Source organism: Triplophysa dalaica, chromosome 17 (assembly GCF_015846415.1).
Source record: "Triplophysa dalaica isolate WHDGS20190420 chromosome 17, ASM1584641v1, whole genome shotgun sequence".
Taxonomy (NCBI): Eukaryota; Metazoa; Chordata; class Actinopteri; order Cypriniformes; family Nemacheilidae; genus Triplophysa; species Triplophysa dalaica.
In genome coordinates, this window is record NC_079558.1 from 18,513,942 (window position 1) to 18,532,272 (window position 18,331).

Sequence of the window (18,331 nt, forward strand, 5' to 3'; positions counted from 1 at the left end):
TACCTGGTCTTTGGGGTTGTATTGAATGGTGTATTCAATCTGTCCGTTGGGTCCATCATCAATGTCAACAGCCCCGTTATTTCCCGTAAACCCTGAGAAGATGGTGGTTCCAACGGGTGTCAACTGGAAGAGATAAAAACAAGTGTGCCATGAAACATGCGAGCTCATTTTCGTGTCAGCAAGACATTTTTTCCTCCTATCAAATGCCATTTCATCATCTGGAGTTTTTGCCTGAAGCGTGTTGACCGGTGTTAAACATCAGTCCTCTGTGAGACGCTCTGATAAGGCACAGAACGCTATCTTTCTTCTCTCATTCTGGCTGTCGTGGGGCCGTCCTCCTGTGGTGCGGCTCTCAGAAGCGAGAGGGAAAAGAGGAAGTAATGGCTTCCAACCTGAGGAGAAACCTCGAGGCATCTGGGAACTCAGGCGTTAGTTCCTGTGCTGCCTCTCTGACATGCTGACAAGACGTATTTAAGAGAAAAGAAGTTAAGAGAAGTTGTACAGATGGCTAGAGGAAAGCAATGGATGTCGATGTCTAAGATGTCGTCTAAGATGACGTTTTCGCTTCTAGAGAAGTTTGTCCGTTTAGTGTTACTGTAGAAACAACATGATGAATTCCATGTTAGGGGACCCGCGGTGTAGGTTGATAGTAATATCTTATTCTAAAGAAATAAATTATTATGCTTTATTATGTAAGGTCTTTATACACCTCTGAACACATTAGGGATGCAACCATATCAAAATCTCACTGTAAGATAATACCTCGGAATAAATTCAACGGGACAATATTTATTGCAATATTTAAAAGGACAACTGATGACTTGGAAACATGCCATAATCATCCTCTTTTCTTTATCCTCTAATAATAACTGTTGCTCTGAGGTCTGATTTACATGAGATGGGAGAAATTACCTAAAAAACCCTTTAATTAAATAAAATAACTGCATCAAATGGACCTTGACAAAGGTAACGTCTATGGTTTTTTCTAACATTCTCTGTTAGGCCCGGAAGACCTCTCGTGTCATACAGTCATGTGACCATCATAATATTTAATCAATTTTGCTGGGCGATAATATCCTTACATCCTTTAAACACATAGTAATGTATATTAGATTGGATTTGTGTCAAAAGATCCTCCTCACACTGGTCCTTTGAGTTAACATGGCCATTGGTCAAGTAAAATACCTCAAGCTCAGTGCAAAAAATGACATTCTTACTTAGTCTTTCTCTCTTGTTTCCCAGTAAAAATGTCAAAAAAAAAACAGACGCATTTTCTTGCAGCCTTTTTACCTTTTTCTTAGTCACTCAATTCAACATTACTTTTCTTACCCCATTAGCAGATTTTTTTGCTTGTTTTAAGCACAAATTATTCAGCCCATTATGAACACACAATACTATTTCCAGTAGAAGATCTTGCTATTCGCTTCACGCGTCCATCAAGTGCATTTCTCAACTTTATTATTTACTTCATGGTCTCTCTTAAGCTCAACAGCCTCCTGCAGCACTCGGCGGAGTCGGCAGCTCTGCGCTTGTTGACTGACAGACTGAGCCCTGTTAGTCCCCTTCATCTGCCCGTCAGTCATGCGCTTCACATTTCCCTCGAAATCGATAGTGGGCACTACAGGCTGGCGTTTTCTGAGGCCACTGACGCTTCCTCCTAATGAGGGAACTCTCTCCTGACGGCTCTCCGGGGAGGCACTTTCAATTAGCTGAAAGCCACACGCTCTCCATCCACTCAATCCAGTCTGAGATGATCCCCGGAGACCGAGACAAGATTCCTGCATACCCACCCCAACGCTACATGTTGAACGTGAGGGACGAATATAAACCGCAGTGCAGAAACGGACAGAGCTTTAAACTGCAGAGAACAATCATACACGGAGACATATGATGGTTTTGGAACCCTTTTGTGCTTGTTGTTTTGGTTCATTTGGTTCAAAATTATAATTATTAAATTGGCCAGAATTGTATTACTGGTGGAATGCTATGGGATGTCAGAATACAGCTCCCATCTGCTGTGAAAAACACAATGAAGTTAAATAAGTGATGAAAGGTGACTGGCAGATTGATTCAGCGGACTACGGCATTTCTGAGGTAATTACACGGCAGTCAAAGACTGAGAACATTAACAGATAAATGCTTCAGCTCCCAAGCCCACAAGTGCAATTCATTTACTACGAAATCTACCCGGCGTGTTTAAAACTTCACACTGGCACGATTCAACTGACCGACTTTCCAATTACACTTCCAATTAACAACAAACGCCTGATTTTAGCTCAGATGAAATACAGTGTAATACTGATACTGACGAGAAAATTACTCCTCATGTGGAAATATTATTATTAAATCTTTCAGGTAATAATTCTATTATAATCTAAATATAATAATAATAATCTTCTAGAGCAAGTGTCTCCAACCCAGCTCCTGAGGCCGGTCGCATGAACTGCTTACACCGTGTCTACACCGGAGACAATAGAATGAATTAGAACCCATTGTAATTAAAAATGTTGTCCACACCGGACGTGACGCAGTGCGGTGCGACAATCTCATTAGATCAAACCGCCTGTCGCATCGCACTGCGTCTGATGAAGACACGCTAGTAGATGTTAGTCATCTCAGTTTTTCACTTCAAGACTGGTCATAAATAATTTAAATCAGCTACATCAAAAGTTAGATTGGGTTTATTGAAATATGAAAAGTAAGACTTTAATCCTAACTGATTGCTAGTCTGTGAGAATAGCTCTTAAGAAGAATTATTTTTGGAATCATTTTAATAAAAACATTGAAACAGGTGAATGTAGTGGTAAGTGTCTGCGTGTCCTGATACTTTAAGCTGGAACAGAAAAAATAGGTCCAGTGGTGCTAGTGGAGACTCTTTCGGGTGTTAATGTCACAATTATTTTTTACCAAATGGTATTAATATTCTTTTTTAATTACTGTGTCTGGAGTTACGTGGTGTGTTGTGTAGCGTTGTGTGATTTGGTCTGGAGTGTGTCTAGGGTTGTGCATTTGTGTCGTGTCTGTTGTGTGACCGAATTTATTAAAATTCTAATAAGTCACTGTATTGACACTATTGTCCTTGACAGTATTTAAAATCCCATTCGCCCTCTCCACCAAACCATTTAAAGTTTATAAACGTTCATTAGAATGAACAGAATTTACAGAAAAGCATTGCTTACAGTGATCTCCAGAAAAACCTCAAATAAAGTGAGCAGGAGTCACATCTGCAGAGGAGGAACCTGTAGTCAAACTCACCTCATTAATGGCTACATAGTAGCGTGGCTGCTGAAAGCGAGGGAGGTTGTCGTTCCGGTCCCGCACAACTATCCTCACCTCGTGCAGAATCACCGTGCCAACAAGCTCATTAGTACACTGAACCTGCACTACAATGGACTGGATGTAGGAGGGCGGCTGCACGAGAACAAGGAGAGAAAATTAATTTGCATAGTGTGCATTCAGCAGCCAAGCGGGAAATGGCCATTTGGTTACAGCCCATTACAAAAGACCGCATTCTGTGAATAACTCCTTTATTTTTTAATCATAGTGCCTCCCAAACTGTTGCAATGAAGAGATACATAAAAAAAGATTTAATTACATCTCGGTCCAGAACTCGGCCCGTGCTGTTGAGATACAGACGCTGTTTGACCGGGTCAAGGATCACCCAGTAGTCGTGGTTGTCTCGTAAGGACAAAGAAATGGTTCGGTCGGGATCTTCTGCTCTGCCGTTGATCTGCATGTTCTCCACCAGAAGGGTTCCTGTGAAGATGACAAATGAACATTTTCAACTGCTCAGTACCTTCAAGGAGGTAATCAGACAGAAAAGAGTCCCTAAGATGAGAAGCGTCCCTGAGGACACATAACAGCTTGATGTGAGGAGCAGGTCCCAATGCGGATCTTCTTTTACAAAAATCTCACTCTTCACTCGGAATCAATTTAAATATTCAGTCTCAGACACAATGAGACACCTTTTATGTTATTGTGACATCATTGTGCATGACCAATCATCACTGTCCCCTGCATGTCACATGATGGAACGCTGAGCGGCACTTTTCAATGTTTGGTTTTCGATGTTTGAGGCAAGAGAAACTAGCAGAAGGGGAGATCTCAATTCTCACAGCTCTTTATTTCACATTTTTTAAAACAGACCGTTCTGTACACTCATTAACAGTTCTTCTTTTATTGATCCACTTTAAAAATTGAAAGAACATGAGGGGGAGTGAATGATGACTTCATGTTATGTTTTGGATGAACTATTCCTTTAATTTGCGAAAAAAAAACCTAGTTGCATTTCTCACAATTTCCTATATTATAATTAACTAAAAAAAGATGATTTACTAGACCTGGCCAGCTTCATTTCAATGAAATAACACAAAAGCAAATATAACGAGGCGCGAGAATAAGACGTTTTGTTCTTTTCTAATGACAACAGATGGAATAAAATAAACAAGTCATTTAGTGATCTTCGCTTTTCAGATTGGAGGAAAGAATCATGTGAGATCTCAACAATATCTTAAACTGTGCCCATAGTCTGCGATCAAACATCAGAGAATTCAACAGCTCTGTCTAATGTGGCCACAAATGTCTGATTTTCACTTCTCGTGAGGAATTTGAGAAGTTAATATTGAAATGAAATATAATTGAGAACTCTAATTAATCTCCTGTGCTGAGAAAGCTTTAAAACAATACTCTGAGATTCCACTTACATGAATCACACACGCACAAACACACGCACACACACACACACACACACACACACACACGCACACACACACACGCACCCACACACCCAACCAGCTAACATCTGAAAAGTTTTGATGTTGAAGAAGTCAGCGGCTGTGTGTAGACCAAAACTAGAACTGATACGAAAAAAAATTAGACAGTATCATATGAACAATAATAAAATGAAAAAAGCACATAACATAATAGCTATGTAACTAAAATTAACATAACACAACCTCCAATTGAAAATTATAAGTAAACTACAATAAAACTAAAATAAAACTAAATAAATAACACAACCTGACTTCTAAAGTAAGTGTCACCTCTGCTATGAATCAAAGAAAAGAAAGTCTGTTTTACTGCACCTATGCATTGTTGTTCTTTTGTTGAACAAATTGCTTTCTATAGTTTTCTCCTACTTTGTAAGTCGATCTGGATGAAAGCATCTGCTAAATGATTAAATGTAAAATAGATTCAGTTATACAGCCCCAGGAAAAAGCCATCTCCAAATGTTCATTTTCCAGATGTATTGTGGTCATTTCAGTCCAATGTTTGTTCAATTTCAACCAAATCAAACCTCAGGAGTGACAAAAGTCGTCCAACAGCAATGTAGAAGACTGACAGCATCACAAGACACATGAAAACTGTGGTAAAAGTCAATGTTGTCGAAAAGTTTTTTTTACTTTTCCTAAAAACATGTAGGAATATGAATGTTGTGTTGCTTAAAAGTAAATGTGAACTTGATATATTTGCAGTATTTATTGAGTCTGAAAATATCCAAAGCATCTTTTCTGTTATTTTCACTTGTTCTTGCATGGCCACGTCCGGTGTGGACAAAGTTTAAATTAATAATGGTTTCTAATGAGTTCTATTGTCTCTTGCCGCATCTCATCTTGCCGGTGTAGACACGGTGTAATAGTAAAACGGAAAATGGTCTTTGAGTTTTTGTTCCACGCCTATAAAAGTTCTGTTGGTTGCATTTTGTTCTTATGTTGGTTTAGAGTTAAAAACTGAAACATGAGGTGCTTGGGGCTAAAAAAACTATTATTCAATCTCCATCTTTATCTCACAGTTTATGACAGTCTGTGGTGAGAAGACCACCAACCCTGAGTTAACGTTTCTAACATTTTCATAAATGTAAGCTTTTATCTAAAGTGCAACAATGTTTCCATTTGATCAAAACAAGTGAAAATTGAAACATGACAACAGACGTCTAATTCTCCTGATAGAGCTACAAGAAAACAAAGACACAAGATATTTGAAAATAACAGCAATTCCTAAACAAAGGCAAAAGCGGAAAATGTCAATAAGGTAGTTTTCTGCGGTAGTTTTGAGCTCTTGCCCTTTTAAAGGTTAAATGAATGCATATGTGGGTGGTTTGTGAATAAAACCCAATGTCAGCACCTAACACTACAGTAACTCAAATGTTGAGAGAATTCAGTCTTACAAGTTTTGTGTGTGCTTGAGGAGAAAATACAACAGAAAACTCCAGCACTGACATCGCTCGAACGATATTCCTCCTCAACAGAGAATGAGAAGCGTCTTCTCTTTCCTCTGGCTGTGATTCCGTCTCTCTCTCTCATTCGCACTATTCCAGGTTGTTAATAACCTCCTCCCCTCCTCTCTGTTTAAAGCCGTGTCTCACAGCATGCGGCCAGATGGTTTTGTGTGTCACGCTGACGGCTGATGAAGGTGTTTTTAGTGCCGGTCCCTCTCTGTGCGCTCGGTCCTGGAGGTCTTCTGGCAGCTGGCCGGCAGCAGGCGGCGGCTCTTGCAAGCTGGCAGTGCACCTGTGCGGGGTTTGTCTGGCACAGCGTGTTGACTTATCTCTGCTCACACGTCAACATGTCGTCCGCCTTCACTTCATTGTTCTGCAGATTTTCTCCACACGGTTTCCATCCAGCGGTTTCATTCCTGACTCCCATCAGTATGAGTTCTGTTGTACGGTTGTGTTCAGCGGCTTTTTGTGATTGTGTTTTATGGTTCACATGGATGATGGTGTGAAAAGAGATGTAGTTTCTCATTCCCTCAGCTGGGAGAACAAATGCTAGTTTTATCAGACATGTATAAAGCGCCGGACTATTGTGTCCTGACTCTGAAAGACTATAAATACCATTTATATTCTTAAGCTGGTCTAAAAGAATGAATTATCCCGACACATTTGACCATTAACTAAGCCCCGCCATAAAAACAGCCTCTGACCAATTGCATCTTTACAACCGCTTCTGTCCGCCATTATCACACAAGCTTTGGAAAACATCTTATCTATGGACGTTCTGTTCGTTTTTAACATTACTTTAACAAGTAAGAGCAAACGCTGATGTACACCATGGATGAACCCTCTTTCCCTTTCTGTCAGTCTCTCGACGTTGTGTCGAGAACGACAGATGGGGTTCGCCCTTGAGAACCAATCAACTCTGACTACTATAGAAAAGGCCAATGAAATTTGGCGAATGCAATTTGCATGCCGGGCTCCGCCCCCGGAAATCCGGTATAAAAGGAGGCCGGCGTGCAGCATTCACTTACCTTTTGTTCTTCAGAGCCATCGCTCATGAGTACAACTCAGGATTCAATCCTCTACAACTACACGCTGGTGCTACGACGTGTTACAGCGGATCGTCCCTTCCTGCAACGACCTTCCCCTGGGCGTCTCGGCGGTTCCGGAGGTGTTAGAGATTTTTTCTAAAAGTCCTTTTCAGGACTGACTGAGCATTCTCCAGCGCGGCATGTCCCGCTGTTCTCTTGGGTGCGGCACCCTCATCGAGGAGGGGGATGGACACGATCGCTGCATTAGGTGTCTGGGCGTCCAGCACACTGAAGCAGCGTTCGTTGACACATCTGCCTGCACTGCGGGCAGATTGTCATTCAGAAGTTGCGGTCACGGGTGGCTGTCTTCCTACGGGAACCAGCCACCATTTCGTCTGCTACCCGGGCTGTGACATCTGTGGCTACGGCCCCGATGACCACCCACGTTAGCAGCGTTAGTGATACGGGGAACTCTGCGAACGTAAACCCGCCAGCCAAGTGCTCACGGGCCGATCGCACCCCGATTCGCTCTTCTGAACGTTCCCCAACCGGCGGTGGCATACCGTCCGGATCCTCACGCACACACTCGGAAACGATGTGTGACGTAGATGAGATGTCGCTCGCAGCATCGGAGGGAGACTGGCATCCGACTCTGCCGAATCCAAACTCCACCCCCAGCGGTCGAGTTCAGGAGGAAGCAGAAGTGATGTCATCCGTGCTAACCCGGGGATACGTGGTTCCCGAGGTCGGTGCGCGGTGCAAACCGCGCCCACCCCGGGTGCCATGTTTTTCCCGGAGGTGCATGAGGAGCTGTGTAAAACTTGGAACGCTCCACTCACGGACCGTTCCAGTGAAACCAGCTCCGGCTCCCTTACTTCCCTCGATGGTGAGGCAGCCAAGGACTGCGTCGAGATCCCCCGGGTGGAACGTCCGCCTGCGGTGCACCTGTGCCGCGGACGGCTACCACCTGGGGGGGGATCGACCACTCCTACCGTCCAAAGCACGTAAGACTTCGGCATCACTGGTGTCGAAAGCTTGCGATGTTGCGGGCCAGGCTGCCTCCTCTCTCTATGCCTTGGCCATCCTGCAGGTCCGCCAGGCCAGGGCGTTGAGAGGGCTCCACGAGGGTAAGGCCGACCCGGGTATAATGCAGGATCTCCGTGCCACCGCTGACAGCGCTCTACGGGCGACTAAGGCGGCGGCACGGGCCCTGGGTCGGACGATGTCCACGGTAGTGGTCCAGGAGAGACACCCCCGGCTATACCTTGTGCAGAAGAGTGACAGCAAGGAAGTCCGCTTTCTTGATGCACTCATCTCGCAGGGTGGGTTGTTGGTAACACCGTCGAGGACTGCGCTCAGCAGTTTTTTGACGGCGAAGCAGACAGTGGCAATTAACCACATTTTTTTCACGCCGCGACTCGGCCGCCTACAGGCCTCCGAGATCTCACGTGACGTCTGCTTCCCTGCAACCCAGGACCCTTTCGACATCGGCTCCGGTTCCTGTGCCCCCACAGGCGGCACCCCGGAAGCAGAGGTCGAGGGGGAAACCTCCACCCCGTCAGCAACCTCCTCGCGAGAAGGGACACTGACGGGAAGACCCCAGGGAGAACAACATCGGGCCCGAACCTTCACAGCCACGGCTCTGATCGGTCGGTACGGGACGACTCCTGCCTCGTCACCAAAGCCGGGCCCTTGTTAGGGCTTGGCGCCCACTTACTCACTGAGTTTTCTGTTCTCCCCGGGTTTACTTGCAGCCGATCGCACACTCCACTGGACTGTGCTCGGCGAACCGACCTCACACCCTGGCGAGGCGTGAGGTCGTACACATACGACAGCCGTCACCACTCTCAAACCGACAGTGCGTGCCGTTGTCCCGCCAGGCAGGTAAGCAGGCGACGAACCACCCCCCGTGGGAATGATGAAGCAGACCGTCCCCTTGGTCACCCTGTCACAGTCCCTGGGAGCTCGAGAGCTGCCCACACTGTCTCGCTGGCTAATGAGGGCGGTCCGTCTTGGTTACTCGATCCAGTTCGCCAGAGACTCACCCAAGTTTCGGGGCATCATCTCTCCCTCTGTCAGAGGCAGGGACGCCTCCGTACTTCGGGTAGAGGTCACCACCCTTCTGGCAAAACAGGCATCGAGTTCGTCCCTCAAAACCAAGATGTTCAGTGGGTCACCACCCACACTTCATCGCTCCCAAGAAAGACGGCGGGTTGCCCCCAAAGGCTGCGTACCCTGAACAGAGCACCTTCACAAGCTGCCATTCAGGGTGCTCACACAGAGGCGCGTCCTGACATCTATGAGGTGTCAGGATTGGTTCGTGGCAATCGACCTGAAGGACGCTTACTTTCATGTCTCGATCCTCCTCGACACCGGCCGTTCCCACGGTTCGCGTGCGAGAGGCGGGCATATCAGTACAGAGTCCTCCCTTTCGGTCTGTCCCTGACCGCCCTTTCTCCCTGAGAGGAGGAAGGCGAGCGGGTACTAAACTATCTCAGCGACTGGCCTATCTTGGCACACTCGCGAGATCTGTTATGTACACAAAGGGACCTGGTGCTCCGGCACCTAGGTCGATTGGGACTACAGGTCAACCAAGAGAGGGGCAAGCTCTCCCCAGTGCAGAGCATCCTCTTTCTCGGTATGGAACTCAGCTCTGTCACCATGTCGGCACACCTGTCCGCAGTTGTGCCCAACCAGTGTTGAACTGTCTGAAATGAACATTTTAGGCAGACAGCGGTCCCCCTGAAACAATTCAGAGGCTCCTGGGACACATGGCGTCCTCGCGGGTTAATACCCCTCGAGTTGATGCACATGACACCGCTCCAACACTGGTTTCAGAGTCGAGTTCCGAGGAGAGCGTGGCACACCGGCAGCAGGCGCATGGTGATGCCGCCCTGCTGCCGACGCACCATAACCCCTAGTCTTTATGACTTTTTCGACGGACTCAGGTCCCTCTGAGCAGGTTATGAGGCAGGTCGTGGTGACGACTGAAGTCTCCCTGCAGGGGTGCGGTGTAGTGTGCAACGGGCACGCAGGTGGGGTGTTGGACGAACCCCCGCCTGCGCTGGCATATCAATTGCCAAGAGTTGTGGGCTATGCTACTTGCACTGAGCAGGCTACGGCCTCTCGTGCGAGACATGCACGTGCTGTTCCGAGGACAGCACTATAGCTGTAGCGAATACAGATCGTCAGGGTGGCGTTCGCACACAGCAGCTAAACACAACTTGCTCGACGCCTCCTCCGGTGGAGTCAACAGGTGACTCGTTCCCTGCAGGCCACACACCCCGGGCAAACTGAACTAGACAGCCGACGTGCTTTCTCGCCAGTTTATGCCTCGTGGAGAGTGGCGACTCCACCCCCGTGCAGTCCAGCTCATTTGGAGGCTGTTCGGGTAGGCCCAGGTAAAACCTGTTCACCTCCCGTAACACCACCATTTGCCCGCTTGATAGTCCCTGCCCTCGGCACGGATATCCTTGCGCACAGCTGGCCGCGGGATGGGCGGAAGCACACCTTCCCCCCCCCAGGAGCCTTCTTGTACAGACTCTGTGCAAGGTCAGGGAGCAGGAGCACCAAGTGTTATTGGTTACACCACACCGGTCTAACCGCACTTGGCCTCAGAGCCGATGCTCTGGACAGCGACTCCCCCTGAACCATTCCCCTGACAGAGGACCTGCTCTCTCAGGGGAAGGACACGTTCTGGCATCCCAGATCAGACCTCTGGAACACCCATGTCTGGTCTCTAGACGGGACGAGAAGATCCTAAGATGGCTACTCCCCCTATACGGCTGAGACCATCACCCAGGCTAGGGCCCCATCTACTAGGCGGTTACACGCCTCTAGACGGTGCCTCTTCTCGTCCTGGTGTCTTTCTCAACGAGAAAGACCCACTGAGGTGCTTGATCAGGATTGTGTTCCCCTCCTCACGAGACTGGAGACTAACATCTCCCTTCCACACTGAAAGTGTATGTAGTCGCTATTGCCACTCATCACGACTCAGTCGGTGGAAAGTTTCTAGGGCAACACGACCTGGTCACCAGGTTCCTAAGCAGCGAGAGGGCGGAATCCGCCTCATCTCCGCTCCATACCCTCTTGGGACCCTAAGTGGTCCTGGGGAGCCTCAGGGCCCCCCAAAGAGCCCCTCGGAGGTTCACATCTTCCTCATAGAGTAAGACGGCCCTCCTGACGGCGCTCACTTCCTTCAAGAGGGTAGGGGACCACCGAGCATCCTCCGTGTCCCTGGATTGCCTTAAACTCGGCCCTGGAAACTCTCACGTTATCTTGAGACCCAGGCCCGGATGCGTGCCCAAGAAGTTCCCACTACTCCCTCCGGGGCCAAGTGGTGAACTTGCAGGCGCTCCCCATAGGGGAGGAAGACCCAACCCGATTAGTGTTGTGTCCAGTACGTACTGGACCGCACGCAGAGCTCTGAAGCTCTGACCAGCTCCGTGTCTGTTGGAGGACAGCAGAAGGGGAAGGCTGTCTCCAAACAGAGGCTGGCGCACTGGGTCGTGGACGCCGTTACGACGGCATTCCGATCTCAGAATCTCCCATGCCCATTGGCAGTGAGGGCTCACTCCACACGGAGTTTAGCCACCTCCTGGACACTGGCAGAAGCGCCTCTCTAGCAGACATCTGTAGAGCTGCGGGTTGGGCTATGCCCAAACACCTTCGCAAGGGTTAACAACCTTCGCGTAAACCCGGTGTCAGCCCACGTCCTGCGTGGCGACATGTAGGACTGGCATCCGGGGGGGCGTATGCCTGCGAAAGCACCTTTCCACCCTCTAACAGGTTGGGTCAGTGTGCTATTTACCTTTTCTTCTTACCCGAACACATCGCTAAGAAACTGGTACCTCACCAGCCTCCCTTCTTACCCAGACACTGGTTAAGAATAGGCATTCCATCCATCACCAAACAAGCACCCCCTGGGGGCTGGCTGGGCAGAGCAGCCTTCCCCCTTAGGCCGGGATACCATGTGAGCTATCACAGATAGCTCTAACCGGACCTAGTGCTACCGGACGTCTGTAACACCCCCTCCGTGGGCTGTTCCGTCTGATGTATCCTCATGAGAATGGTTCCCACTCCTGGTAACACATGAGCTTCCCCAGGTGGGCCTCCACCTTGCGGTTAACTACTCAGTCCGCACGTTCCATGCGTTCTCCTACAAGGACGAGACCATACCTATATCCACCATATTCCTCCCCACGGGTAGGAGGTGGCCTCTGTAGCGCTTCTCTGATTAAGAGTCGCGCTTACCCGGTGTAAACTGATCTGGACGGCCTCTCGCCTATAGAGAGCTAAGGCCCCGTCCGTGAAAGTTACCGGTCAGGGCTGTACCCATCTTTCTCCAAGAAAGCTCTGGAACCCCCCGACCACCACACTGGAAGGTTACAGTCTCACGAAAGCTTCGAGATGACACGCCCAGGCTTGTTACCGTCGCTTCGCTAGAGATTGTGACGCGATACAGCGTTGTGGCGTTTTCCATAGGCAACCCCATCTGTCGTTCTCGACACAACGTCGAGAGACCGACAGAAAGGGAACGTCTTGGTTACGTATGTAACCTCAGTTCCCTGATGGAGGGAACGAGACGTTGTGTCCCTTATGCCACGAACACGTATCGTATTCTGCTGCAGTTTGAGAGGTCTCAGGCTCTTCAGAACAAAGGTAAGTGAATGCTGCACGCCGGCCTCCTTTTATACCGGATTTCCGGGGGCGGTGCCCGGCATGCAAATTGCATTCGCCAAATTTCATTGGCCTTTTCTATAGTAGTCAGAGTTGATTGGTTCTCAAGGGCGAACCCCATCTGTCGTTCTCGACACAACGTCTCGTTCCCTCCATCAGGGAACTGAGGTTACATACGTAACCAAGACGTTATTGTTCTCTTGATGAATCTTAAACGAATCTCGAGATGTTGTGGATTGAACTCCACGTCAGGTTTCATTCCACACGCACATGTATGATGTCAATGAGAAGACCTACATTCACCTACACTAAATGAGTTCATGTTAATTATATTTGTATTGAGGTCATTGTGATTCACAATGAGGACACACAAATGATGGAAAGGTTCTGTTCATTTTAAAACTAATTTTAGTAGCAATCAATATCAAATGTTTTATTTTCTCTGCAAAACATACAGTTTGTGCAGATAGATTGTGCAGTCAAATTCGGGTGCCCCGATTACAATTAATTTATATGAATATGAATTATTTAAAATATAAATAGCTTTAATATATCATATAAAAAAAAAAAAAAAAAAACATTTGCTGTTATAGCTTTCCAAAGGTTTGAGCTGTTTCTATGTCTCATCAAAGATGGAAAGCATAAAAATCCATCAGGTTCTGTGCTGTTTTTTGTTAATGCTTAATTTGTTATTTGCTTATATGCATTTAATTGATTTATTTTCATATTATACATATATTTGTATGTTTAATTACAACAAATGCATGTAAAAAACGGGGTGCCATGCTTTCAAAAGGTTTGGGAACCACTTATTTAACCTGACATACTGTAAATGTTTACTGCCGTAAAAATACAATATATTGTGTTCAATGGGAAAAAGTAGGTATTTTATCCAGAAATATAACGTAACAAAACACAGCAAACCGGAAAATTCTTTAGATTCAATTCTAATTGACATTCTTGGCGATTTTAATCACAATTCTGCCTTTTGAACAATGCATGTTATTCTGGCTTATCAGCACCATTTGCATAAAAAATTGCATTCAAATTTCCAAAATAATACTAAAAACTATTAAACATTAATTTTAATTTTAATTAACTTGAATAGTGATGATTTTGTAGTTTTAGAGTTAAAAGCACACGTACATTTGTCTTTCCGTTTATTCCTACAGTCAGTCATTCACTGTGATATATTTGTGTTCGATGTGAATTTCCTGTAGACAAACAGGAAAATGTGTGAAATTCTTAGATGCCAGCTATATTCATTTAACCAGTTCTTTTTCTTTGTTTTCACTGAACAAAAATGTTCAAACAAACTGAGACGTTCTATATGAATTACGTATTACTCATGAGATCGATGAAGCTAAACAATCGATACTTTAACTTGAACTATTGTGTCTGTGTTTCACTTTGAGATTTGTGAATAAACAATGTTGACGCAGCCATAATAGCCTTTGAATATCTCCATAAAGAATCACAAGACAACACGTATCCGTAAGCAACTGGAGAGTCAGAGGAACCCAGACAGCACAAGCATGTAGTTTTGGTTGTGGCTGGACTGAACCCTTCACATCCGTCAACATGAAAGAGCTGAAGACTCAAACTTCACATTGTGTTTGTACTCAACACCAGCTTTTGTTGTGACTGCAAGGCTACATTTCTAAACCTGATGAGCGGAAACATTTGTCTCCCTGCGGAATGAAATAAGAAAACCATCTTGTACTTCTGCTTTGGAAAGTGAAAAAGCTGCTAAATAGCCTTAAGTCCCAGAGGCGCTTTCAACGGTTTTCTGTTGCTTACAGAGGAATACTGATTCAATTCAGCACGCTGTCCGAATGTCATACATGAACGTCAAGAATAAAAGTCTGATTTATGTGACCTTCACTTCACTTAAATAAAAACTTAAATAAAAACATAAACCGTTTTAAAGGGGCCGATCAGCCAAAAAAAAAAAAATCTCCAAAACTGTATTATTCAACTTTTTTATTTTATTTTATTTCAATTGAATATCTGGAAAAATTCGGTCTTGACAGCCGTCAAAACTCACTTTTTGTATTTGATTAAAGAAAGAAAGAAACGATGACATAACTTTGACTTTTGGGTGCAGGATTCTTTTCAACACATATTCAACTCTGTAGAAGCACAAGTAAATCTAACCATCTTTTTAGTCTATTCATGTAATATTATACATCTACAGTACACTGTGGCACATGGTAATAAAGACTGACGGATCAATCTGCATGTGTCCACACCGGCTGACCCCTCGTCCAGCGGTGTTTGAGAGACATTTACCTCTCAATAACCCCAACCTGATCACAGCTTCACATGAATCTCTAAATCTCATATAACAATGACAACAGCAAATGTTTCAAGGAGAAATGTTGACATCAAGAGAGCTGAATACATTTCATTTGTTTATTTAGATGATTATCAGAATAACACATAAAGTAGAGTAGACCTCACGCTGATCCAACAAACACGCTTGCTCAGTGTGAATTAGCCGTAATATTTTAACACTCCATCAAATCTCCTGAGCTATGAAAGAGCTTTGACATTTTCCTCTGGGTCATCATGAAGGCAGGGTCACATGGGTCCGTTTTCGGACACCGGATGGAAGACCGGTCAGCTTTAAGAGCTAGTCAATGGAGATGATGAGCTGATGCAAGGCATGTCACATGTAAAGGGATATTAATGGACACTATTCCACCCCTCATCCTTGGAGCTGGACAAGAATCTCCAACATCATCACCCCAGCCTGACCCCTATGACTACTAGCAGTCTATCTCACATACTGTAGATCAACAGTCGTTCCACCCGATGGACACATTCCGGCACTCAAACGCACCATTAATGACCCATCCTTCTCAGCCTTCCACCTTTTCTGCTATTGTGGACATTCAAGGAGACCTTCATCTCTCGGCAGGTTGTCTGGTCATCAGAGAAACGTCACCGGAGTCTGACAGTTAATCTATTCTTGACCAGATGCGGTAACCTCCAGCGTGCACTTCATCCGTCTCCAACACCCAACATTCACTGAACACTCACGACCCTCACAACTGTAATGAAGTGCTAATGTAACCGTTACCAACCTGTAATGGCCTCAATGAGGTACAATGCAGTTCTTCAAATGAAATCTTTCCTTTTAATTTCCATTGGTCTTTGATGCATTTAAACTATTTAAATTCTATCATTACTCAATACTTATGTGATTTAACCAGAGTACATGAACAGTGTTTATTTAATGAGAACAAAACAAGTCATTAAAACACATGTGCTCATTAAAGCAATAAGCCCCAAGAAGCAGCGGGTTTCAGTGTGTTTAATAACAGCTTAGGCCGTGTTCACACTTGACTTCTTTTTTGGAGCTGCTAGCGTCTGTTTTACATTATAGTCCTATGGAGTTAACAGTGTCTTCAAAATAGTCCTGAGCTCTTTTTTTAAATGACAGCGCCTTTTTTCTGCAGCTCAGAGCGTCTTTTGAGGTTAAAATAAGTTTAAATTTTCTGAAAAAAATGGCCTACGTCAAGCACTTTTTCACATCTATCCAATGACAAAGACCTGTCGTTTCCATAACAACATGCGAGGAACGCGATTGGTCGAGAAGGCTCAAGCTCGAAGAAATTAAATTCTGGCCAAAACGCGCGTTGGAGCATAGTTTTATATAAATGTAAGTTTAATTTCCACTTTTAATAACTTCTGATTGCATTTCTAGAGACAAATGAGTATTTTAGGTTTTAAATATGTGATTAGTTATAGCAAAGACGCTCTTAGTTTATAATTCAAATAGACTTCCATTACGCTGCCTATGAAGCCTGTCTCTCTGAGCCTCCTTCGTGCACAAACACTATCTTCGAACACTGCCGGCTGCTATTTGTAACCTCAATGCTTTGAATGTTTTTTCACAAAAATATTGTCAAATATTTCTTGTCAAAAAAGTCAAATGTGAACACAGCCGAAAGTCGTTTAATAGAGGCTTAGAACTCGGCTCTGCCAATCAGAATCAAGGACCAGAACCGACTGTTTTATAATCGTAGTTTTACCCTCATGATCGTCAGAGAAAAGTTGGTCTCCTGGTCACAGGATTTCAATGCTAAAACATTAATCACCATTTCCCCTTGACAACTTAAGAGTTTTCTTTCAGCTTTTCAAAGTTAATGCATTTTCAGCACAAATGAGCTTTCAAGAGGTTTTAAAGATAATGCACGGATCCGAGGAACAGACGAAATGAGAGGAAAACAGCACATTATGTGAAATTTCAGGTAAAGACAGCGTCACATTGCATACATTAAGCAGGATAATAGTTCTGGATGAATGTGATCCTTTACTCAAATAATTGCACGAGAAACTCGCAAGTCATCATCCATTAAATCTAGAGTTTCAGTGCTACAGGGGAGAAAAGAACTGAAGAAAATCACCAAAAAGAGTCTTGCACAACTCCAGCCAACTTATATAGAGGCCCTAAGAAAAGCTAATTTCCTTCATTTGACCAGAGGAACACTCCTAACTTCTGGACAAAAGCTCAATCTTACAACGTTTCATCAAACAGAGAAAATCATCAACACAGAAGTCAAACAGTCTCCTCAGGGGAATCATAATGCCAGAAACTTCCAGGAACTGTCAAAACTTAGTATCGTTCACCCAAATATGAAAATTCTGTTATGATTAATCCACCTTCAAGTTGTTCCACATTTGCATAAAATATTTTGATGAACACAGAGAAAGATATTTGGAAGAATGCTTATAACCAGACAGATTTTGCCCCCAATTGACTCCTATTGTAGGAAAAATGCTATGGTAGTCAATAGTGCCCCAGAACTGTTTGCTGTCCTTCATTCTTCAAAATATATTATATTGTGTTCAACAGAACAAAAAAATGATAAAGTAAGTTTTCCTATTATGGTCAATGGGGGCAAAATATATTTTGGTTATAAGCATTCTTCTAAATATCTTTCTCTATGTTCATCAGAACAAAGACATTTATACAGATTTGGAACAACTCGAAGGTGAGTAAACAATGACAGAATCTAAAGAGATAAGTCCACAGGCTCATTACCACCTTTACTATTCAAAGGTTTGTTTTTAAGGTCTAAAGCAAATTAACATTTATCATCTTATTTGTAGACTTACTGTAAAACAAAACGTTCATCTAGAGATCATGTTTAACTTGTTTTGCCTTTTTCATGTTGAATTTTCAATCAGAGATTAGACTTCTATGGAATGAAATTATAACAGTAATAATACAGTCTGTAGCTCATTGGTAAGAGCATTGTGTTAACAACGCAAGGTTGTGGGTTCGATCCCAGGGGATTGCAAATACCTATGTAAAATGTAGGACAAAGCAACGTAAGTCACTTTGGATAAAAAAAGTCTGCCAAATGCCTAAATGTAAATGTAATGTAACACAGTC

At 44.7% G+C, this 18,331-nt stretch overlaps 1 protein-coding gene across 1 annotated transcript in view; it reads right to left on the reverse strand.

The window, feature by feature from the left end:
• LOC130439453 (protocadherin-15-like) overlaps positions 1–18,331 on the reverse strand; it is a 135,816-nt gene that overhangs the window by 102,130 nt on the left and 15,355 nt on the right. Inside the window, exons 5-7 of the mRNA XM_056772071.1 lie at positions 3,596–3,756; positions 3,256–3,411; positions 4–123 (exon numbers count right to left, since the gene is read on the reverse strand). Coding sequence (XP_056628049.1) covers positions 4–123; positions 3,256–3,411; positions 3,596–3,756 — 437 coding nt within the window. The remainder of the gene's footprint in view (positions 1–3; positions 124–3,255; positions 3,412–3,595; positions 3,757–18,331) is intronic.